The sequence below is a fragment of the Cyprinodon tularosa genome, unplaced genomic scaffold (genome assembly GCF_016077235.1).
Source record: "Cyprinodon tularosa strain WSP-4 unplaced genomic scaffold, ASM1607723v1 ctg150, whole genome shotgun sequence".
Taxonomy (NCBI): Eukaryota; Metazoa; Chordata; class Actinopteri; order Cyprinodontiformes; family Cyprinodontidae; genus Cyprinodon; species Cyprinodon tularosa.
Genome location: NW_024038332.1, coordinates 788,315 through 809,724, shown reverse-complemented (window position 1 = coordinate 809,724; position 21,410 = coordinate 788,315). Strand labels below are relative to the sequence as shown.

Below are 21,410 nucleotides of genomic sequence, written 5' to 3'. Positions count from 1 at the left end.
ATAATCTTCTTTATCTGTTGTGATGTTGTTGTTGTCATCATCATCCATTTGTCTTATGAAGGGCGTGCTTAGAAGTTTTCTTTAGTGGAAAGTCTTCCTGTTGTGTTCTTATTGCGTGATATATTATTTTATTACTTTTGGGAGCAGAATGACTTTGTGTTTAAGCATGTGTCTGCAGCTTTGTAATATTCTGTTGCCTAAAATGAAAACTTATAGTTAATTTATTTATTTTTATTTAATTTTTTGCATTGCAATCAGCCTGATTTTTCTGATTAGTTTGTGTCCAAATAGTGATGGCTTTAGATAGTCACTCAGCTCTACTTAATCATCGGCTATAGCTGTTTACATTACTAAGCCTCAGTTCATCTGAATGATCCTTCTGTAATCCAACAGAGAAGGATGAAGCGATAATGATGCCTTAAGCTCAGCAGAGGCTGGTTTGCACGGGACAGAAAAGTGCAGGAACTTATGCATGTCTGTTTGTGCATATGCCCTTTAAAGAGGAGAGATGTTTGGAGCCATTAATCCTGGTTTACAGTACTGTAAAGAAGTATTTGCAAATGTTTGTTTGCGCTTTTTGGTACCCCTTAAATGTTTTTGATTACGAAATAAATTTTACTTTTACAAAGATGAAAAAAACACTAGTATTTAAATAATTTTATTTAGTAAAAAAAAGCGATACAAACCGACCTAGAGGGCTCTTCTTAAATCAGGAATTAACCTTGATTAGCAACACTCCTGCAACACATGATGAATCTAAAAAATAATACTTTAAAGAGTACCCTTCTGATAACATGAAGTAGGATTAGAAAATCTATAAAAGCATCTCTTAAAGCCCAATGTAGAGTAAGAACAGATGAGAACTGATCAAACTGCCGTCCGATTGATTGGCCTTGATTTCCCTGGTTTTGAAAGAACTGCTGAACTTTTCTACTTCTGCAAAGGTCTGAAAGTCACCTACTCTTAATATTTTGAACTTTGCATTTATGTTTGAGAGCAGTTCTTTGTGTTTCTGGGGTACTGTTCAATAGTCTTCAGTAAGAACACATTTAAATATTTAAGATGTCTTGTGATTGACAGTAAATTATAAAAAAAAAACAAAAAAAAACGTATCAGTCCAAATCAGAATCGATATTTCAGGATTTTAAACAACCAGTAATCTGATCGTCTAGAAACCTATCTTCAGTGCACCTCTACATAACACAGCTGTGGAACTTTATAAGATGACGTCAGCCTGCCAAAATTATTCCCATAACATGTCGTCTGATCTAAAGGTCCTAGAGCTGTCATAAAAAAACAATTAGAAACATTTGTTTTTTAACTTTGTTGGAATTAGAAAGCGAGCACTTGCACCGTTGGAAGGACATTCATGCTAAAACCAGTTTTAGGGAAGAGTGCCTAAAGGGAATATGTTCTGTGGACTGATGAGTAAACGTTGACTTTAATTAGATCTGGTGTGAAACGTACACAGTGCTTCAAAATATAGCATCACAGGGCTGTCAAACACGTAGGCCATTGCTTTGCAGCTTTTGGTGTGGCTACTGAAATTAATCTAAACAGATTTCTGGTAGAGAATGTCATCATATAAAGCTTTTTCTGATGACTTCTGATATGGCGGAATCACAACAATTATGCAAAACAAAGTGGGCTAACATTCCTCTGCAGCGCTTTAACACTCATTGCTGGTAAACTCTTGATTGAATTTCTAATTAATTTTAGGGGAAATGATTTCTACTATTAAAACCTCAATGGTTTGACTGTTATTTGCTTATTAAATCACAAGTCTGTTTTTTATATTTTCAATTTTTCTTTCATCTTTCTTTAAAATTAAGATTTGTTTAATGAAAGGACAAAAATCTGTTAGTAATACCTTTTTTCAAAACTTCATTATAAGACGGAAGAAATAAGTTGATTTTTCTGTATATTTTCTAATATTATGATATGTTTGTTTTTGATCAGTTAGAAATGTGTATTAATAGTTAATGATTATTATGACAATGTTAAATAAAATATTTTTAGAAATAAAGAGAAAAAAAAATAAAATATTGAAGCTTTAATTTAAAAATATTAATTGTTAGATCTTATTTAGATCAAACTGACCCTATTGATAGCCACACTATCACATTATTTTGGGTGAGGTTGATTTTTTATTTCCATAAATCGAGGAAAGAATACAGAACAAATAAAAAAACAGCCCAGTTAAGTTGTAGTTTTTTAGATGCTTGTTACTGTGTAGAATATTTTACCTATTTACCCTTCCTGGAAATCCTTTCGACCGGCTCAGTCTGTCTTGCTGACATGTAATAAAAAATGGAAACACCAGCAGGATCCTCTGCATTCAGCAGGAGAAATCATCGCTCACTTAGGTGCTTTATCTGTTTTATAACCTGGTGGCTCAGTTCAGGCAGATTTTATCAGACTTGGGTGCAGCAGCTTTCCTCCTCTTAGGCAGAGTTCTAGTCCCCTAGTCCAACAACAAGAACAACGATCACAGCCAGAGAGCACATATAAAAAAAACAAAAGGTGGTGGGTTAGAGGTTGAAAGTAAAGAAAATGTATGGCCTTATAATAACAGGTTGTCATGTAAGTAAAGATTTATTTTCTCAGATTGGCTCGGAGCAAGTGTCTTCTGTTGAAACTTGAGACCCTGTGGATTTCTCTGCCTTCTTCTTTGGCCTGATGTGTGCTGCATCTCCGACTCGACAAGTGATGTATCAGGATAACAGGCTATTATCTCTGCGTGTTTGAATTGTGCTCGCAGCACAATAGATCCTGGCTCAGACGAGATAGATGGAGACACAAAGTGGGCATTGATGTGGAAGAGGCAGTACCAGTCACAGTGTGTTGTTAGTTCCGAGGATTTTGGTAGTGTTGGTGGAAGAGTTGAGATAGCGTTGAGTTAGAGAGACAGTAGTTAAGAGGGGTGGGAGGAGCTCTTAATGCCAGAGAATCGGATAGATCAGTTTTGTTTCTATCACCTTCCATTTTATCCTTTCTTTCTGTTGTTTTCCAGTTATAATGAATTTTGCATATAATCTCTAACCCTGGTTGTTTGTTTCCTCCCTTTTCCTCCTCCTTCTCCCTCTGCCCTTCCACCTTTTCTCTCTTCCTCTTTATTTCCTCCTCCCTCTGCTCCTCAGATCACGGCCAGAAGGCCCAAGGTGAGCTCAGACTTCAGCACCATCAGGGCTTCCAGCACCTTTTCAGTCAACTTCATTTGTGTGGTTGCTTGTTGGTTTTACCTCATGCAGAAATAATTTCTAAGGCATTTTGATAAATGTATTTTATTTTTATATTCACATTTCCTACATTTCCCTCTAAACACACATACATAATATGGTGTAATTTACAGAGCAAATCACAGTTTTTTAAATCAGAATTCGACCATTTTTTAGACGCAGATTAACATAGATCTTTAGCTGAGTCATACATTTAAAGGGTAGACAAAGGGCCTCCAAGCAGCGATAGAGAAGCACTAATTACAATTTAGTGGACAAATCTGATCTAAATTTTCTATATGCTGTCCTGCCAGTACCTTTTGTTAAATAGCAGCACATTCACATTTTAAACTGAAATTAGTTCAGAGTATTTGTGACTATGTTAGTTTGTTAGTTACCTTTAAACTTGTTAGTTTACAAAATGGGGTTTTATCTATTTCCCTAGGAAATAACAATCATAATGCCTTTGTTTTGTTATTCATTAGGCTGCCAACATATTTTTTGAGTGAATTTAATTCCAACATTGTTGCAAGCAAAAAACTTTATTTTTGATTAGAAATTTGAAAAAATGAAAAATGCAACCCAGGAATGAAACTTGGACAGTTGTTTTGAGAGAAACTTTGCTGTTTTCTCTGGTTTTGTTTCAATTTTTGTCTTGTGTTTCATTTTGAGTGTTTTTACCAGATGATACATTTTCATTTTGTTATATCTGTTTTTCAGTTTGAGTTTTACAAATAGCATTCTTTTCAAATTGTATTTTACAGATCACATTTGCTTTACTTCAAGCACAATACAAATGTTCTTAGTGTGCACATTAACCAAAAAAATATTGTTGCTAATATCCATGGAGACCAATAGGAATGTGTCTTCATTTCTTACTCTGGCTAAAAAGCCCGCTCCCAGAATTGAAGAGGATGTTATGTTCAAAATGCAATTTTAATGAAAGCAATTCATGAAACTCAACTTGAAGGGAGAACATTTACAGAAAATGTTAGGATATTAACTCTGTATAAGTAATATCCATTTAGAAAGAAATATAAAAAATACACTTTACCAAAGTAACATTTGATGAAAAAAAAAATAAAAAATAGAAAACAGCAAAGTTACTATCAAAACCTTTTCCTTTATTAGAACATTTTTCTTATTTCGATTTCAGGATTGCATTTTCATTACATTTCAGTTCATAAAATATGTTTTTTATTTTTTTTCAATTTCATTGTACAAAGCATGTTTTTTGCTTACAACAATAATAAAACAAGATTCACTCCATACATAGACAAGATCAAAAACGGAAAAAGCTTAAACTTTGCTGTACTCTTCTAGCCTTCCTGTTATCTGTTGAAAGTGTTTCTCTCTCTCATTTTTTTCTCAGTCTGAATATCAGACATGTCATAGATACAACGGTTTCCTTTAAAGATAGCTTATTACATCTCTCTGCTCCTCCTGACTTAATTTTAACATCTGGCTGATAATGAAAATGGCTAACTTTGCATCCATTAGCAACCTACTAGTGTTAGCATGTGTTAACTGGTCGAAAAAAACATGCAGACGTTGAGTACAACTCAGCTTTTCAGGTTAGAAATCAGGTTGCTGCTACCAACTCTTGATGTGTTTGAGACTGTGGATGGACCATGTTTGGTAATATGTTTAGATTTGACCGTTTAGGGCATTTATTTTCTTGTTCTGATCATATTTTGGTATTTAGGATGGATTAAAGTTTCCTTTCAAAAGCAACAGAAATCATAAGATTTATCGCTTATTGAAAACATATGAAAACAGAGCAGGTTTTCTTAGAGATATCTTAACCAGGATGCTAGATGCAGCCAGCTCTATCAGACCAACATATCACAGCATTAAACTCTAAACACATTTGTGGCAGATTCATTGAGATATAACCAAGTTTTTTCATATTCATTAATATTTTATTAATCACATCTGATCTCTTTTTTTCCCAGCAACCCAGCCGGCCTGCAGGTGGCGGTGGGAAGGGGGCCGCATCCGGCTCAGCATCGGCGTCCGCTGGCGAGATGAGCAGCAGCGAGCCCAGCACGCCGGCTCAGACGCCTCTGGCAGCTCCGGTCATCCCTACCCTCCACTCACCAGGGAACCCGCCGCCTCCCGTTCCCAGCAAGGTCAGCGTCAAAGCATCCCAACACACAGCTGAGGTTCTTGTTTGAGTACATATAGATCATGATAATGCAATAAAAAGATTCCTGACTTATCCTTCTAGATTATTACAATGTAGAAATTCTTGACAGAGAAAGAAAAATGAGTTCAATCACATATTTTTATTGTTGTCATCCTGCAGAATGACTCAATCAGACACAAGCTCGACACTCTAACTACTTTACCAGCACCATGCTGAAACACATGAACGAATCAATGTATAAAAAAACGAATTTTGTTCAATCTAAAATAATAAAGAATATAAATAAAATTTCTTCCCATTACAAGGAGAAACACATTGTGTGGGAAGGTTGTGTATCCGAATATGTATTTGTTAAATTAGAATATTAAATACCTCTAAATACTAGTTTTTAATCCTGGATAACTCTTCAGTATCAGTGATGCCCATTTATTGCACATACGGTTTATGCTAGTGCCATGATTTTCACACATGGTTCTTTTTTTAAGAATCATAGTAACAAAATATGCCTATAATGTACAAAAAAGACCAAAAACCATTCAGATAAAATTAGGGTACATACAGCAAATGTCTGTCCTGATTCCTGATAGTATTTAACCTAAAGCCAGGCATACAATGCACGATTTTTGTACCTTTTCTGGATGACTTTCCTGTTGTGCGAGACTTTCAGACTGATCGTGCGTTGTGCAGTGTACAGCGTTAACAAGGGGCGATCAGCCTCTCATGACCACCTCCCGATCAGGAATCATGAGGTCAGGAGAAAATCAAACATATTTGATGTTTGACCGTCATGTACATATCACTCAGTGGGCATGTGGAAACAAGGATTCCTCTTCTTCCTCTCAGATGAAAACACAAAAGCATGATGGGGTGCGAGTGAAATGGAGTTCTTTTTGTAAAATTGACAGACCAAAGTAACCATGTTTACAGTGTGAGCTGTAGCTGCGAGCGTAGTTAAAATAATATGAATGCTGACCAGTAATATAAGGAATATGGAGATATGAAATTAATTTATAGACATCGAGAATGTTTATTCTAGATGTGGAGAATGTCTTTTTGTTTGACATGGTCATTTTGACAGGGAAAAAAATTTCTTTTTAGATATTAGGAATACATGTTAGTACAATAGTACATATCAGAACAGCTTGCCATACTGATTGAGTGTTCGGTAAACCTGCTTCAAGAAACAGAGCCCAGAAAGCTATAGCTTCAGCTTTGGTTTCAATGAGCACTGTTTATACTTTATTCTCATCGCTATTTGAGTTTATTTATCCCTCTTAGAGTCAAAATGTTTTTTTTGCATTTTTTCTCACTGTGAATCTTGAACTTTTCTTCTTTATTTTCATAACTTTGCTGGGATGTGCTAGGTTGCTTAGCCAGTGACTTCCTTGTTTACCTCCTGGACGCTGTTGTTATTGCCAAAATAAACAAGGGGCTTTATTTACTACAAACTGAGCAAAAGCATGTTCATTTTTTACACCTTTATTGTGACTTACAGCTTGTATAAATAAGCTGAAAAAATTATCTCTATCTTGTTTTTATGCACTTTCTTTATCCATTTTTAACATTAAGGGTTTTTGGAACATGATTAACATAATTTATAGTGAATCTGATCAAACTTAAACACAGCTCATCTCTCATGGTTACATTTTTGTTGCAAGGTTAAAATCAATCACAGAGAAGACTGCAGGAATATCCAGCAAGTACTGATTGTATTGTACACGTGCCGTGATGCTCTCCACACATCTGGATCAGGGAGTTTGGAGCCTTCTTCCTTTACTGAAGCCTCACTTAAATATTCTTTACTCCACAGGGAAACAAAATGGTGGCAGAATTATGCTGTGGGGTTGTTTATTTGCTGATTGAACAGTCTAATTCTAATTTTGTGTTATCTAAATACAAAAATGTACACAATTATTTATTAATGTATTAAACGCTCCCAATTAGAGTGGCTCCACAGGTTCAGAAGAGTTCTGGCTGCCCCCAAAAAGGAAAAAAGCATAACGTTTGTAGTTTGTGAATCAGGGATAAGCTTTCCTTTCTGCACAGATCAGACAAACATGTCTGATCAGAAAAAAAGAAAATAGCACTCAGAGCATCCAGCTGTGAGCATGTTGAATATCAGGGCTGTTGCAAAATGGTGAGAGTTTCCATGTTTAACTGTGAAGCCTGTTCTACCAAGACCGATACCATTATATGCCATATATAATACGTCCAATGCGTTTTCACTCCGTACTGATCAAATATTGACTCTTTGTCTAGCCACCGGTGCCTCAGATACTGACATGGCGGGGTTACCGCCCTCATCATTTTGTGATGCATTGGGTGCATGACAGGTTGTGGCAGGAACTTAGTAAACATTTCTATGAAATACAAAGTAACAAACTAGCAGTAACCCATGTCCTTTATTTATATTAGTATTCATGTCGCCATACAAGTCTGAAGCTTTCAACAACAACTTTGTCGCAGGTCATGTGATATAATGTTCATAATCTGTCTTTTACCCTGAGCGTCAATATAAGACGTGAGGGGTACCTCCTTTTGCATCAGGATTAAACACTCAATATTTGACAAGCTAGGAATTAGAATGTTTTTTCCTGTTGGATTTTTTTTTTCTCCTGTAGTGGTCTTTGATGCACTTAATGAGGACATTTTGCCATGCTTTTTTTTTTTAGAAAGGTTACTGACGTTTGACTAAACATATTCATCCAAATAAAACTCTTTGGGATTGAAGAGTAAATCATGCAGCATATTGTTTTTTTTTGTTGTTAAATAAAGCCAGCTTACATGTGTCCAGCTTCCAAAAGGCTGAGAAATTACTGATAATAAAGAGATGTAATGTGATCCCAAAGCTAAATTTAAGAAAATTTAAGTATATTTGCTTCATAATTTTTTTAGTAAATATAATTTGGTTTAGTAATGAGAAAATAAAACAGGACCTGTTCTCAATATTCCTATATTATTTTATGAAATAAGGTTTGTTTTGGATAAAAAAAAAAAAGAATACATTTGTAAGACATGGATTGGTACTGGTCAATGTTATTGTGAAACCATCATTTGCAATTTTTTTGTATAGACGTGTGATAAGAAATCAAAATTGCTTATAGATAACTGTTTAAGCACATCACAAAGGCTAAAACAGAAGGCTTCCTCGATTCTATGCCACAGTTTTAGAAATCTGATTAAAGTCTGAAAAGATAATTTCTACCCTGATTCCTTTATTTCGATTGGAAAATATTTAAGACAAAGGATAATTAGCTGTAATTAAGAAAAGTGAATAAATAAAGATCAGAGTGAAACCAAACTTAAGGTTAGAGGTAACCTGTGTTACTGTATTTCTGTCTCACCCCTCAGGAGGAGGTCGTTATGGAAACGAAGGTGCAGAGATATGGGGTGATGTGATGTTTCTGCAGTGAACTGTTGTGTTTCTCTCACTAACATTTTAACAAGCTGTCAAAGGTGTGATGGCTTCATTCCGGGTGTGAGGCCTTCGCTGGTGTGTGTTTTTCTGCATCTTCTGTGCAAATATGTATCCTGTAAACACACCTTTAATTAAGCATGTGAGCATGCCCTTGTCTTTAGAGAGAAATCTGCTATTTTTGGCCTTTTTTCAGAGGATAACAAACACAGCACAATTAAAGAAAGATTACAAACCAAAGATCACACTTTGAATTACTAGTGTTCGTAACCCTTCATGTCCCCCCACTATAGGAGGAGGAGGCCCTGCGTGCTCAGGTGAAGGATCTGGACGAGAAGCTTGAGACGCTGAAGATGAAACGAACAGAGGACAAAGCCAAACTAAAGGAGCTGGAGAAGCACAAGATCCAGCTGGAGCAGCTGCAGGAGTGGAAGACCAAGATGCAGGAGCAGCAGGCAGAGCTGCAGAAGCAGCTCAAGGAGGCAAAAAGGGTAGGAAGTGGGAAGTGAATGTTTGAGGCTAATCTTAGTCTAAGGCTGGAGTCTGCAACCTGTGGCTCTTTGGACCCTCTTTGGACACCTGTTGAATAGTAATGTGAAATTAAATCCAATGAAATCCACAGGAAAGGACAAGCTGAAGAGAATGTGATTTGTAAAACGCAATTTGAAATTAACACAAATCGTAAAAATCATTCTAAAAAAAATTTAATTTAAAAAAATTTGAAAACAAAATCTGTAAAAAAAGAATTATGAAAAAAACTAAACGTACAGTTTAAAAAAATAAAATCTTGTGAATACATTTAAAAAATAAACTGAGTTTACTATCAAAGCCTTTTTTGAGTAATACATTTTTAAAGTTTATTTCTGGATTGTATGTTTTGCCACTTTCATTTTACAAGATGTTTTTTATCATTAGCATTTAGAAAGGTTTTATATGCTTACAAGAATAATGGAATAAAATGATATTTTTAAAATCGCATCCTAATGAGGAATATCCATGCTTCCTCTTTGTTAAGCATTTTATGTTTTCACTAAAACCTAAAGATCTGCTGGTTGTTTAAAACTAACAGCTTTTCTTTACAGGGTATTGAACGAAAAGTTGTGTTTTAGCTGAAGGTCACATAATATTTTTGGCTCTAATCATTTTTTCATTAGATGGACTCAGGCTATATGGCGCTGCAGACCCCTGGTCTTAAGTGTCAGTAAGCTAGGAGATACGTTGGTGATTGAATATTAGGTTTGCAATGTTCAGCTCTTAATAAAGGACAACAGATGCTGGCTGTAAAACAAAAAATCTATGTATGTTATGTTCTCACACTTTTAATTATTCTACATTTGCAGGAGGCTAAAGAAGCCATGGAGGCAAAGGAGCGGTACATGGAGGAGATGTCGGACACGGCCGACGCCATCGAGATGGCGACTCTGGATAAGGAGATGGCAGAGGAGCGAGCCGAGTCCTTGCAGCTGGAGGTCGACTCCCTGAAGGAGAGAGTGGAGGAGCTCACCATGGACCTGGAGATCCTCAAGCATGAGATTGAAGAAAAAGGTACAGAACATATGGACGTATTTACACAAGAGGCCTGATTAAACACCTTAAAAGAAATTCTTGTGATGTAAAAGAAGCAGATATCAGGCAACATCACTATTTAAAGGTTTATTACCAATGGTTTTTGTGAACCAAAGAAACTGGGGGCTGAATACAAACACATGTACCATTTAAGTCACTCCAATTTGTTTTGGGTATGTCTCAGGTTCAGACGGCGCTGCCTCCAGTTATCATGTGAAACAGCTGGAAGAGCAGAACGGCCGGCTAAAGGAAGCTTTGGTCCGGTAAGTGCCCCTTTACTGGAAAAAAAACACCTTCTGAATTTAAATTGTAAAAAAAAAAAACTATCTTTACTCCCTGCCAGGATGCGAGACCTGTCTGCATCAGAGAAGCAGGAACATGTAAAGCTGCAGAAGCAGATGGAGAAAAAAAACATGGAGCTTGATTCTCTGAGGGGGCAGAAGGAAAAACTGCAGGAAGAGATGACAGCAGCAGAGAAGACTATTGATGAGCTGAAGGAACAGGTTAGAGAAATCATCAGATGTGCTCACCATGCTCTGTGATTGGTCGGCTACATGGGAGCAAATATGCATTCTCTGTCAGGTGGATGCAGCTTTGGGGGCGGAGGAGATGGTGGAGACTCTGACAGAGAGAAACCTGGATCTGGAGGAGAAAGTCCGAGAGCTGAGAGAGACGGTCACAGACCTGGTGAGAGAAGATCGGCAGCTCAGACAGGATGTTCATGAAAAAAACCTGAGAGAAAGAGAATGGAGCAAAATCCAAACATATACACCTATTCTGTGCAACAAACTTCATGTTTTAGTATAGGAAAACAATAAAACAAACTACCTAAGGAACCCAAAGATGAATAAAGTTAAAGAAAATAATGTGATGAAGTTAAAGAAAATAATGGTTTATGAATATACAAATGTTAATAACTTAAGACCTTTAAAAGAATATGCTCGTGTGAGCAGCTAGAATTATTCTACAGAAATACAACAATCAGAACATGTGATTTTTCCATCTTGGACATTGGCAAACAGTCATTGTCTTAGCTAATTTCTCTTTAAAAGGTACAATTGAAGTTATTAGAATAACATTAAAAATATTGTTGTTATAGCAGTTTTTTTGGTTCTTGTGTCAAAGAACAATAATCTGAGTCTTTATAGATGCATTTATCTGCATATCGTCTGCATAGAGGGTTCTGATAGAGTCTTTGGGCTGCAGGAAGCTATAAATGAGATGAACGATGAGCTGCAGGAGAACGCTAGAGAAACAGAGCTGGAGCTCAGAGAGATGCTGGACCTGGGCGCAGCCAGAGTCCGTGAGGCTGAGAAACGAGTCGAGGCGGCGCAGGAGACTGTGGCAGATTACCAGCAGACCATCAAGAAGTACAGAGAGCTGACAGCTCACCTGCAGGTACACCTACACATTTTAACCTCGTTTTATTGTTAATTTCTGAAGCATGTTTAGCTTTCTCTTTGGTCACGCATGATCTGTTAAGTCAATAATTATGTTTTTGTCTCCTGTTTTTGCTGCAGGAGGTGAACAGAGAGCTAACCAGCCAACAGGAGGCCTCAGCAGAGCTTCAGCAGCAGCCGCCAGCAGAAATGTTTGATTTCAAGATTAAGTTTGCAGAAACAAAAGCTTATGCCAAGGTCAGACAGTATCAGAGTTTGTTAGCCTTAACAAGAAGCATCCTACCATCGATATTCATTCAAAGTGTGTTTGCCTTATCAGGCCATTGAGATGGAGCTGAGGAAGATGGAGGTGGCTCAGGCCAACAGGCACGTGTCTCTTCTGACTTCCTTTATGCCTGAATCCTTCCTTCGTCATGGTGGAGACCATGACTGCATCCTGGTCCTGCTGCTCATCCCAAGACTCATCCACAAGGTAGATTTTAGCTAATGCTAACGCTAGGTCCTGTGTTTGACTCCATTGCGGTGCATTGTAGGTGGAATGTAATGGGAACCTCATCAGGCACGAGGGAGTGCAAAGGTTCCCCGTCTTTCTGAGGATACAAAAAACACTTGTTTTCAAATCATGGTGTTTTAACATATTAGATGAAGCCTATATAGTATATATGTGCAATTACATACAGTATAGTACATATATTTTCCTGCAGTCCAACCAGGTCTGAACTACCTTAAAGAGCTCTAAAGACCGACGTCTTAACCTGATGCGAAAGGATGCCTCAGACGGATAAATGAACCATATTTGTTAGAGCTAGAATCATCTCCTTGCATCTGTGTTTGCGTGTCCTCCTCAGGCTGAGCTGATAAGCAAACAGGCGCAGGAGAAGTTTGACCTGAATGAAAACTGTGTGGAGCGGGTCGGCCTGAAGGGAGCCGTCGGTGAGCAGCTGAGCTTCGCCGGCGGCCTCGTCTACTCCCTCAGTCTGCTGCAAGCTACTCTCCACAAATATGAACAGTAAGTTTGGCTACAGAGATGCGGTTGATGGTCACAATTGACAATCTTTAATTTATTCTTCTCATCATACATTTCATGGAGCTGTATTAAGCACATTGCATTTATTGCAGCATCCTCGGCTGTGTGTCTGTTTGCCAGAGCTTTGTCTCAGTGCAGTGTAGATGTCTACAAGAAGGTGGGCTCTCTATACCCGGAGATGAGCGTTCATGAACGATCTCTGGATTCCCTCATCGACCTTCTGCACAAAGACCAGCTGGACGAGACGGTCAATGTGGAACCACTCACCAAGGCCATCAAATACTATCAGGTGCACAGCATTATTTCCCTTGTATCTTACAAAGCATCAACTTTACATGAGAGGATAATACGGTGCGTCTTCATGCACATTTTTCTATTGACATAAAACTTAATTTAATGTTTGTCATTCGTTAGCATCTGTACAGCATCCATCTGGCAGATCAGAATGAGGAGTGCACTATGCAGCTGGCTGATCACATCAGAGTAAGTAAAAGCACAAGTGATCTGCCCCCTCCATCCATCCACAATCTGCACCAGGAGTTAGTTCATAAATTATCTTGCTTTGATGTGCAGTTTACCCAGAGTGCCTTGGACTGCATGGCGGTAGAGGTTGGTCGGCTGCGGGCGTTCCTGCATGCAGGTCAGGAGAAGGCCGACCTCGCCGTGCTGCTGAAGGACTTGGAGACATCCTGCAGCGACATCAGGCAGTTCTGTAAGAAGATTCGCCGCAGAATGCCCGGAACAGATGCACCCGGTATCCCTGCCGCGCTTAACTTTGGACAACAGGTGGGAAGCATTTATTTAAACTTTTGCTTGTTTGTTAGAGTTGGGGGTAAATTTATGTCTGGAGCTGAAAAGATACAGAGATTTTAAGATGGCCGCTCTCCTTTTACAAATTTTTCCCTGTAGGTGTCCGACACACTCTCCGACTGCAGGAAACACCTGACATGGGTTGTGGCAGTGCTGCAAGAAGTAGCTGCCGCTGGAGCTCAGATGATTACTCCTCTTAGCGAACAGGATGGCCTGGCGGCAGTTAAACTGGAGGATGTGGCGTTCAAGGCTGCAGAACAGGTAATACCCCAGCTCTGCTGTTTTTTCCAGAAGAAAACAAGCAGAACCACTGGTACTCACTAAAAGGATCCCAAACCTTCCTTACTGTGTTACCACGTTTCTACTGTACTTGAGAATAAGGAGCTTCCTGTGGCTCCACACACACAAAAAAAACCTACAGATGGAATTCTTGCTTTCCTTATTTCTAAAACGACAGTGACAGCTTCATCAGGAATTCACCAGAAATACGAAGATGAAATATAAAAAGGACTTTTATAGGCAAGGCCTGTGGAGATGTTTACGATTAATCCAAAAGAATTCAATGACACAGTTAGCTTAAATCACAAACTTTTTTAAAATCTTAAATGCAAAATGTTTAAATGTTTTTTTTTTTTTACAATTTTGTTAGAATTACTGCTATAAGTGGGCTGCTCTGTCAACTAAAGGTATATTTTACAGTCTATACTCCAGTTAACGATTAATCGATTACTGAATTAGTTGATTATCTCAATAATCGATGAGTCGCAGTTAATACAATTAATTGTTTCAGCCCTAATCTCTCCTCCTGCTGAGGGAATCCTTTAACATACTTTTTCTGCCCCATCTTTTTTCTTTTAGATCTATGGATCTCAGGGTGCTAATCCCTACGAGTGTCTGCGACAATCCTGTAGCATTGTCATAGCAACCATGAATAAAATGGCTACTGCCATGCAGGAGGGAGAATATGACTCAGACAAGCCCCAAAGCAAGGTAACTGTGGATGTGAAGCTGCTGTGCAGATGTGACTGTTGTAAAGCAACCCAGAGTGACTTGGATGTGTCTTTATGCGGCACATGTCCACTGAGTACAGGATATTATTTTCATGTCTCCCTCCCCATCATTCCACAGAACCCCCCACCCGTGGATGTACGTGCTGGAGCACTTCGAGCAGAAATCACAGATGCAGAAGGTCTGGGCTTGAAGCTGGAGGACAGAGAGACGGTTATTAAAGAGCTAAAGAAGTCTCTAAAGATCAAGGTAGAGGAAATAAACAGAAACTCTTGAGCTTTTTAAACACACCGCTGCTGCGTTAAATGTAACATTTAATGTGGTTTTTCTAGAGATGCACCAATCCAGTTTTTTCCAATCTAATCCAATACCTGGGCTGAAAGTATTAGCTGATATCCGATACTGATCTGTTTCAACTGTTGGATGAATTAAACATATATCTTTGGAGTCACAATGAAGGAAACTTTTCAGAGGCTCTTAACTGCGTAACTTTGTGCAACATCTCAGGGAGAAGAGCTGAGTGAGGCAAACATCCGTCTCAGCCTGCTGGAAAAGAAGCTGGACAGCTCGTCCAAAGACGCAGACGAACGCGTGGAGAAGATCCAGACTCGCCTGGACGAGGCGCAGACACTGCTGAAGAAGAAGGAGAAGTAATCTGGATTGCAACCTATTTAAACCAGAGATGCTTTGCAGTCGCAGCTTATCTAATGCAATCCTCTGTGCAGGGAGTTTGAGGAGACCATGGATGCTCTGCAGGCGGACATCGACCAGCTCGAGTCCGAGAAGATGGAACTGAAGCAGCGAATCAGCAGTCAGTCAAAGATGAGCTCTGACGGACTGAGGGGGAGCGGCCCGTCTGGAATCGCTTCGATTGTCTCAGGAATATCTGGAGGTGATAGGAAGGAACTCGTACAGTAAAAGCATCTGTCCATGTTCCTCTAACAGCTGCTTCAGTCCATATCTAACACCACATCTGTGTATTATTGGAACTCATACAGAGTATTTAATGTTTCTCTTCTGTCTGATCTTCTTTTCTTATCTCCTGTTTTACTCTTCAGAAGAACAAAAAGGTATCTGCCTGTTTGCATCTGATGTGTTTCTGCATGACATTCAGCTTAGACAGGAAGCCATTTTTTTTGTTTTAACAGATTTTGGTTTCATTCAGGACATAAAAAAAAATGCATGCTTTACATCACCAAAAAAAAAAATCCAAATCCGATTTAAAGAGTAAAACCCTTAAATTGAATGTGATTCTCCGGATTACTTACTTGATGGTTATTTATTTACCCCTTTTTGTGTCTTTCACTGTTTTTTCACCATCTGCTCTGTGCCCAACTCTGCTATCCCAGCTAGCTGCTATAAACTAATATTTTACCCATAGATGAGGAAAAGAAGTCATTAGAAATATTCGTTTTCTCTATATATTAAATGATCAAACACTATACAGTGTTTTAGCTCGAGCTTAAAATAGGCTTATAGCTTCCTTTGATAAATGTTATGTTTGCTCATGGGAAGCATTAACATGGCTGTGGCAGCTCATATTAATCCCTCATTCTAAATAAAAGCACTTGGAGAATTCAGACCTCCACCAAGTAGCTCATTTTCCCCAACATATTGTGACCTCCAACTTAAGTTACTACCTGAGTTAACAGAATATTTCAAATGAATTCTTGGATCCAGATCTGATCTGGATCATCACCAAAAGTTCATTGTTTGTTGCCAGTCACAATACGCACCTTGTCTGAAAATTTCAGCAAGATCCCTCCTTAATCGTTTTATTTATTTGGAAAACAAACAGAAACAAACAGACAAGCCAAAATCAATGAAAACAAAAGGGCTGAATGGGAGAGGCTGTTCATCTTGGTTAGAACCAAAGAAACAGTAGAGCTACACAGGTTGGAGATAGACGGACACATTGGCTGGCCAATATTTTCACCAGATATTAACATTCTTTTTCTTCTATCAGTTTCGGCGGATGGATGCATTAAAATTAAAATAAATTAAAATAATAGAGTGGGCACCACATATGGCTGCTGGAGTGCATAAAATACACCAACCTGCTTGGTTAAACCAAAACATCAGAAGATGCCAGAGCGCTGTGCAGGATGTTTTTCTTTAAATCGACAGACCACTCGACAGACATTAGGCCACCAGCAATGTGTCAGCAAATGTTGGAAAACATTCACTGCAGGTGTTTAACTGGCTATGAAGGGTTATTAAAGGAATAGTACACCCAAAACATGACTAGCCTTCATTTTCTACTCACCCCCATGCTGAACAACACTCTGGAGTACTTTTTTGATATCTCATATGCATCTGGAGATCTGGGAGGCTTCTTGCTGTCTGCTGACATTCAAATAATGGAGGTCTATGGTGGCCGAGACAGAAAGGTCCATAAAAGTCCACAAAAACGTGTCAATATTCCTCCATACTGCTCGTCCAATGTATTCCAAGTGTCCTGAGTGGGTAGCATCCAGAATTTACTCGAAACGAAGTCATTTAGAATGTTTTTAGAGCAAAAACAGTAGTGTATAGGATTTCCTGAAAGCGCGCACATGCGCGTTCATGACGCTACGGAAACCGCGGCAGACCAAACCAGCGCATTCAGCTCGGCAAAGAACTCATGCTCTTCCTCAACACTGAAGTCCTCAGACATTTTTCTTTTGTTGTTTCTTTCTTTGCACAGATAAACAGCACATTTCTTCTTCTATGCTTGCATTATTGGCAGAGCAGACGCTGAATGCGCACTTTCATCTGGTTTGGTCTGCCGGCTTCCGTAGCTTCGTGAACGCGCATGTGCGCGCTTTCAGGAAATCCTATACACTACTGTTTATGCTCTAAAAACATTCTAAATGACTTCGTTTCGAGTAAATTCTGGATGCTACCCACTCAGGACACTTGGAATACATTGGACGAGCAGTATGGAGGAATATTGACACGTTTTTTGTGGACTTTTATGGACCTTTCTGTCTCGGGCACCATAGACCTCCATTATTTGAATGTCAGCAGACAGCAAGAAGCCTCCCAGATCTCCAGATGCATTTGAGATATCAAAAAAGTACTCCAGAGTGTTGTTCAGCATGGGGGTGAGTAGAAAATGAAGGCTAATCATGTTTTGGGTGTACTATTCCTTTAAGATAAGACTGCACCACAGTACCAAAGTCACATCTTCTGCTGAAACACACCAAAACGCTCCTATTTCACCAGTTTCATATTCCGTTTACTTCCAGTCCAATAGAATCATTCCATCTTGATGCGCACATTGAGAAATGATAATGTTGTTGCTAAAGTCCATTCGGATCAAAAGAAATGTGTCTCTGTTTCTCACTCAAAAAGAAAGCCCTTGATTTGTTAAACAAAATTTGAAAAGAAGAAGGCTTGAGCAAAAAACCTGAACTGTAGAAAGGTTTGTCTTTGCATGGCGATCATTTCTAAGGCTTTTATTTCTTTATTGACTTCATCGCTCTGGTTCTCATTCACAGCCAACATGATGGCAGGAGTCGGCTCCGGTTCCGGCGCTCAGGTGATCGACTCTCCTCTGTTGACGAAGCAAATTGAAGCTCAGAGGCTCTGCATCAAACACCTGAAGAACGAGAACAACAGGCTGAAGGTAAGGACTTTCTCCCATCATCTGCAGGTTTTCCTTTTCTTCCATCCCATCATCCGACGTGATGCTTTCCTCCCGGCAGGCTGAGAAGATGCGTACTCAGCTCGCCTCTCTGCCGTCGCTCAACGTGACCAAACTTCCTTCCAAGGAAGGACGACCTGAAGTGCTCTCTAGTGCCCTCTACCGCAAGACCGACCAGCTCCTGGAGACCTTGCTCCAGATGAGTGCAAATGTCAAGGTGGTGGATATCACTGGGAAGTCGCCAGGTGAAGTGTTAATCGGACCAGTTAATTATGGCTGACTCTGAGTTTACTTACCCTCTTCCCTGCACATCCACATGCACAACCCTGTACCTGTTCCTGAGTGGAACGCCTATTAAACACGTGCGAGAGCATGCACGAGCCCATGCTGTTCTCATGGCTCATACAAGCTCACTGTGTCCGAACGTCCACCCTAACCCCTAAATCCCTCAACGACCATGTAGAGCAGGGACTATATAGTGGACTTTATAGCGAACTCGGTTAACTTACCATTCTGGGATATATCTGCCTGTTCTGAGGCCTTTTCTTCTGGTTATACACTTCATAGACACTCTTCTCTTAAGACCCTCGGGCATTTTCAAAGAACCGCAGTGAGAAAGGTGAGCTTTAATAAATATCTGAAACCATAGCTCCCCACAGATATATGCCTGAAAGTGTGCTTGCGCAGAAAAAGATAACTAACTGGGGAGGACCAAGTAGGATGACATTACGTAAACAAATCACCATAATTATTGACATTTAGGAGGACGACTTATTTTGATCATCCGCCGGGAAAAAGAAAATCCTCCACTATACCTTTAAAGAAGCACAAATTTCTTCCTAAAGCTTGAACCATATATGTTTAAATTCAGCTCGTTTAAATAGATATTACAGCTTTAGTAAATGACTGCCTTTCATGTCTGGAGTGGAACAGGTTACCCTTAGATTCCACATCCTCTGTAAAAGCTCCGCCCCGCTCACGTACGTCCGGCGGAGCACTTGCGAAGTCATGTTAACCAATGAGAACTATTCCACGTCCACCGTTACTCCTCCGAACGTCTCCGTCCACTTATGTGTCCTCTGTCCTTCACCTTAAAAATACAGAACAAAGCTTTTTTTTTTTTTTTTTTTGTTCTGCTAGAATCTAGGTCAAGATCCACACTTGAAAGCGTATCTAACAGGGAAATGAATATCAAGGAGATCCGGTTTGTCAAAGTAAAATAGGGATAACGATTGATGGGTTACTACAAAGTAGAGCATAATTTTCATATATTCCCAATAAATAAGACTTTAATTTATTGTATGGTTGCCTGTTACTTCAACATACAAGGAAGCAGATTTTCATCTCGTCAAACTATGTATTTTATGATGAAAGGCTTGAAAGTTTTGTCAAATTCAGTCACGACTTCTTATCGCAGACGTGACCGAAGAGATGCTGATTTTGGAAGGGACGGGGAGGTTGAGGAGGATGTGGGAATGAGGATGTGGGGTGAGGCTGTTTGATAATGTTTTATTTGTCCAACAGTGACCCCTAGTGCTCAGCTCCTGGAACAGACAGCGCGTCTTCAGTCCCTGAGAGAGACTCTGGACAAACTGAAGGTAAAAAATAAAATAAAACAAAGCATACAGGAATATGGAAGAAAAAAGGTTTGAAGCTAAGGAAGTGCCAACTTTACGAGCATCAGTGGGTTTCATCTCTTCTTCTTCTCTGCTTCTGTTCAGGGTGAGGTAGCAGAGCATGTCGTCAACCTGCAGCCTGGAGCTAGAGTCTCATCAGACTTTGCAACGTTCCCTTCAACCTCCTTTGTTAAGGTGAGAGCTCTTTGTTATAAACTTAAATTCAACTCAGGGCCTCCTGGCTAACAGGCATCAGGGAATCTTCAGATCTTACCTGAAAGTTTTTTTTTTTTCCCAGGCAACCGAAGAGAAACACTCGGACACAGTGTTGGTCGGTCGAGTTATGGTGCCGTGTCCTCGGGGTCAGGAGCGGGTCCACCGTCTGGTTCTGTCCCAATCCCAGCTGCAGAGAGTCCACAGTCTCCTGCAGACCTAGATGTTGCTTTTTGTGGCACCATAAATGGCTAAACAAGTAAAATCAAGAGGGATTTAAAGCATCAAATGGAAGATATGCTAGCAGCTCTGTAGTTAAGATCTCAGCACACCTGCAGTTTATTTCTGTAAAGACATCAGGCTTCCGTTTCACGATGCATGTTTACTGAACCTCTGTTTCAGTCACCGTAGTAACAGTCTCCCCAGAGATAACCTGGTTGGGAGCAGGTTTTTTTTCCAGTAAATTTAGAGTGTCCTCAGTCTCTGCTCTCCTTAAAACCAATCGCATTGTTTATTTCCAAGTTTAATCAGATTTTTTTGGGATTTTTGTGCATAAAGAAAGTAACTCACTACAGTAGGTCCGTTAGACACATTAGGTTTTAAAAACAAACATTGCATATTCGTTTGATGAGAATCTTATTAAAGAATAATTAGCATCTTTTTACAGTGAATGAATATTTATGGGGAGAGGATTCTACAGCTCAGTTGACACAAAATGAGATTTATTTATTTTTATTTATTTTACAGTACATGAAGAACTACTGAAATAATTTTCAGGTTACACATAAATGGATAATTCAGTGGGGTGAAAAGGAATTAAGGGTTAGGATTAGGATTCACTTGATGATAACAACCCAATGAGCCTACTGGCACAATCAGAAGCCATTCTATGGAACTGATAGCCGCTAATTACGACCATTTATTGGGATGATAACATCCGAAGCAGCTGACACAGACACTTGCTGTGTAATGTAAAACAGAATCAAACTTAAGAACCCCATGCTGTCCAGATGATTTCACCTAAATAGATACATTGATCTACTACCATTCAAGAAATAAACCTGTAATATTGTCGCAGTTACAGCAGACTGTGGTAAGCCGTTCTGATATATATTAGTTTTACTGAATATGCATTCCTAATATCTGAAAAAAAAAATGTTTTCCTTGTCAAAATGACCTTTATAAACAAATTGACATTCTCCACATCTACAATATACATTCTAGATGTCTACAAAATAACTTCAGATCTACATATTACTGTTGTTACAGGACATCCTTTATATGATTTTGACTATGAAGAAATATGTTTCAGATATCATGAATACATATTCAGTCAAGTTGATAAATGTCAAAACGGCCA

At 39.0% G+C, this 21,410-nt stretch overlaps 1 protein-coding gene across 7 annotated transcripts in view; it reads left to right on the top strand.

Moving 5' to 3' along the window:
• Positions 1 to 21,206, top strand: part of dctn1b (dynactin 1b) — a 45,025-nt gene extending 23,819 nt beyond the window's left edge. For 2 of the 7 annotated variants that reach the window (XM_038279473.1, XM_038279468.1), the window contains exons 5-29: positions 5,174 to 5,350; positions 8,719 to 8,757; positions 9,076 to 9,273; positions 10,123 to 10,327; positions 10,533 to 10,611; positions 10,692 to 10,851; positions 10,931 to 11,035; positions 11,555 to 11,746; positions 11,869 to 11,985; positions 12,068 to 12,220; positions 12,597 to 12,757; positions 12,896 to 13,064; positions 13,190 to 13,258; positions 13,349 to 13,561; positions 13,685 to 13,846; positions 14,444 to 14,575; positions 14,714 to 14,842; positions 15,101 to 15,243; positions 15,319 to 15,485; positions 15,652 to 15,663; positions 18,076 to 18,203; positions 18,283 to 18,466; positions 19,746 to 19,819; positions 19,943 to 20,032; positions 20,136 to 21,206. In XM_038279473.1, coding sequence (XP_038135401.1) covers positions 5,174 to 5,350; positions 8,719 to 8,757; positions 9,076 to 9,273; positions 10,123 to 10,327; positions 10,533 to 10,611; positions 10,692 to 10,851; positions 10,931 to 11,035; positions 11,555 to 11,746; positions 11,869 to 11,985; positions 12,068 to 12,220; positions 12,597 to 12,757; positions 12,896 to 13,064; positions 13,190 to 13,258; positions 13,349 to 13,561; positions 13,685 to 13,846; positions 14,444 to 14,575; positions 14,714 to 14,842; positions 15,101 to 15,243; positions 15,319 to 15,485; positions 15,652 to 15,663; positions 18,076 to 18,203; positions 18,283 to 18,466; positions 19,746 to 19,819; positions 19,943 to 20,032; positions 20,136 to 20,273 — 3,396 coding nt within the window. In that variant the 3' untranslated portion in view covers positions 20,274 to 21,206. Of the gene's footprint in view, positions 1 to 2,316; positions 3,162 to 5,173; positions 5,351 to 8,718; positions 8,758 to 9,075; positions 9,274 to 10,122; positions 10,328 to 10,532; positions 10,612 to 10,691; positions 10,852 to 10,930; positions 11,036 to 11,554; positions 11,747 to 11,868; positions 11,986 to 12,067; positions 12,221 to 12,596; positions 12,758 to 12,895; positions 13,065 to 13,189; positions 13,259 to 13,348; positions 13,562 to 13,684; positions 13,847 to 14,443; positions 14,576 to 14,713; positions 14,843 to 15,100; positions 15,244 to 15,318; positions 15,486 to 15,651; positions 15,664 to 18,075; positions 18,204 to 18,282; positions 18,467 to 19,745; positions 19,820 to 19,942; positions 20,033 to 20,135 lie in introns of those variants that run through there. The other 5 variants (XM_038279474.1, XM_038279471.1, XM_038279475.1 and 2 more) reach the window with 5 other exon arrangements.
• The last annotated feature ends 204 nt before the right edge of the window (positions 21,207 to 21,410 follow it).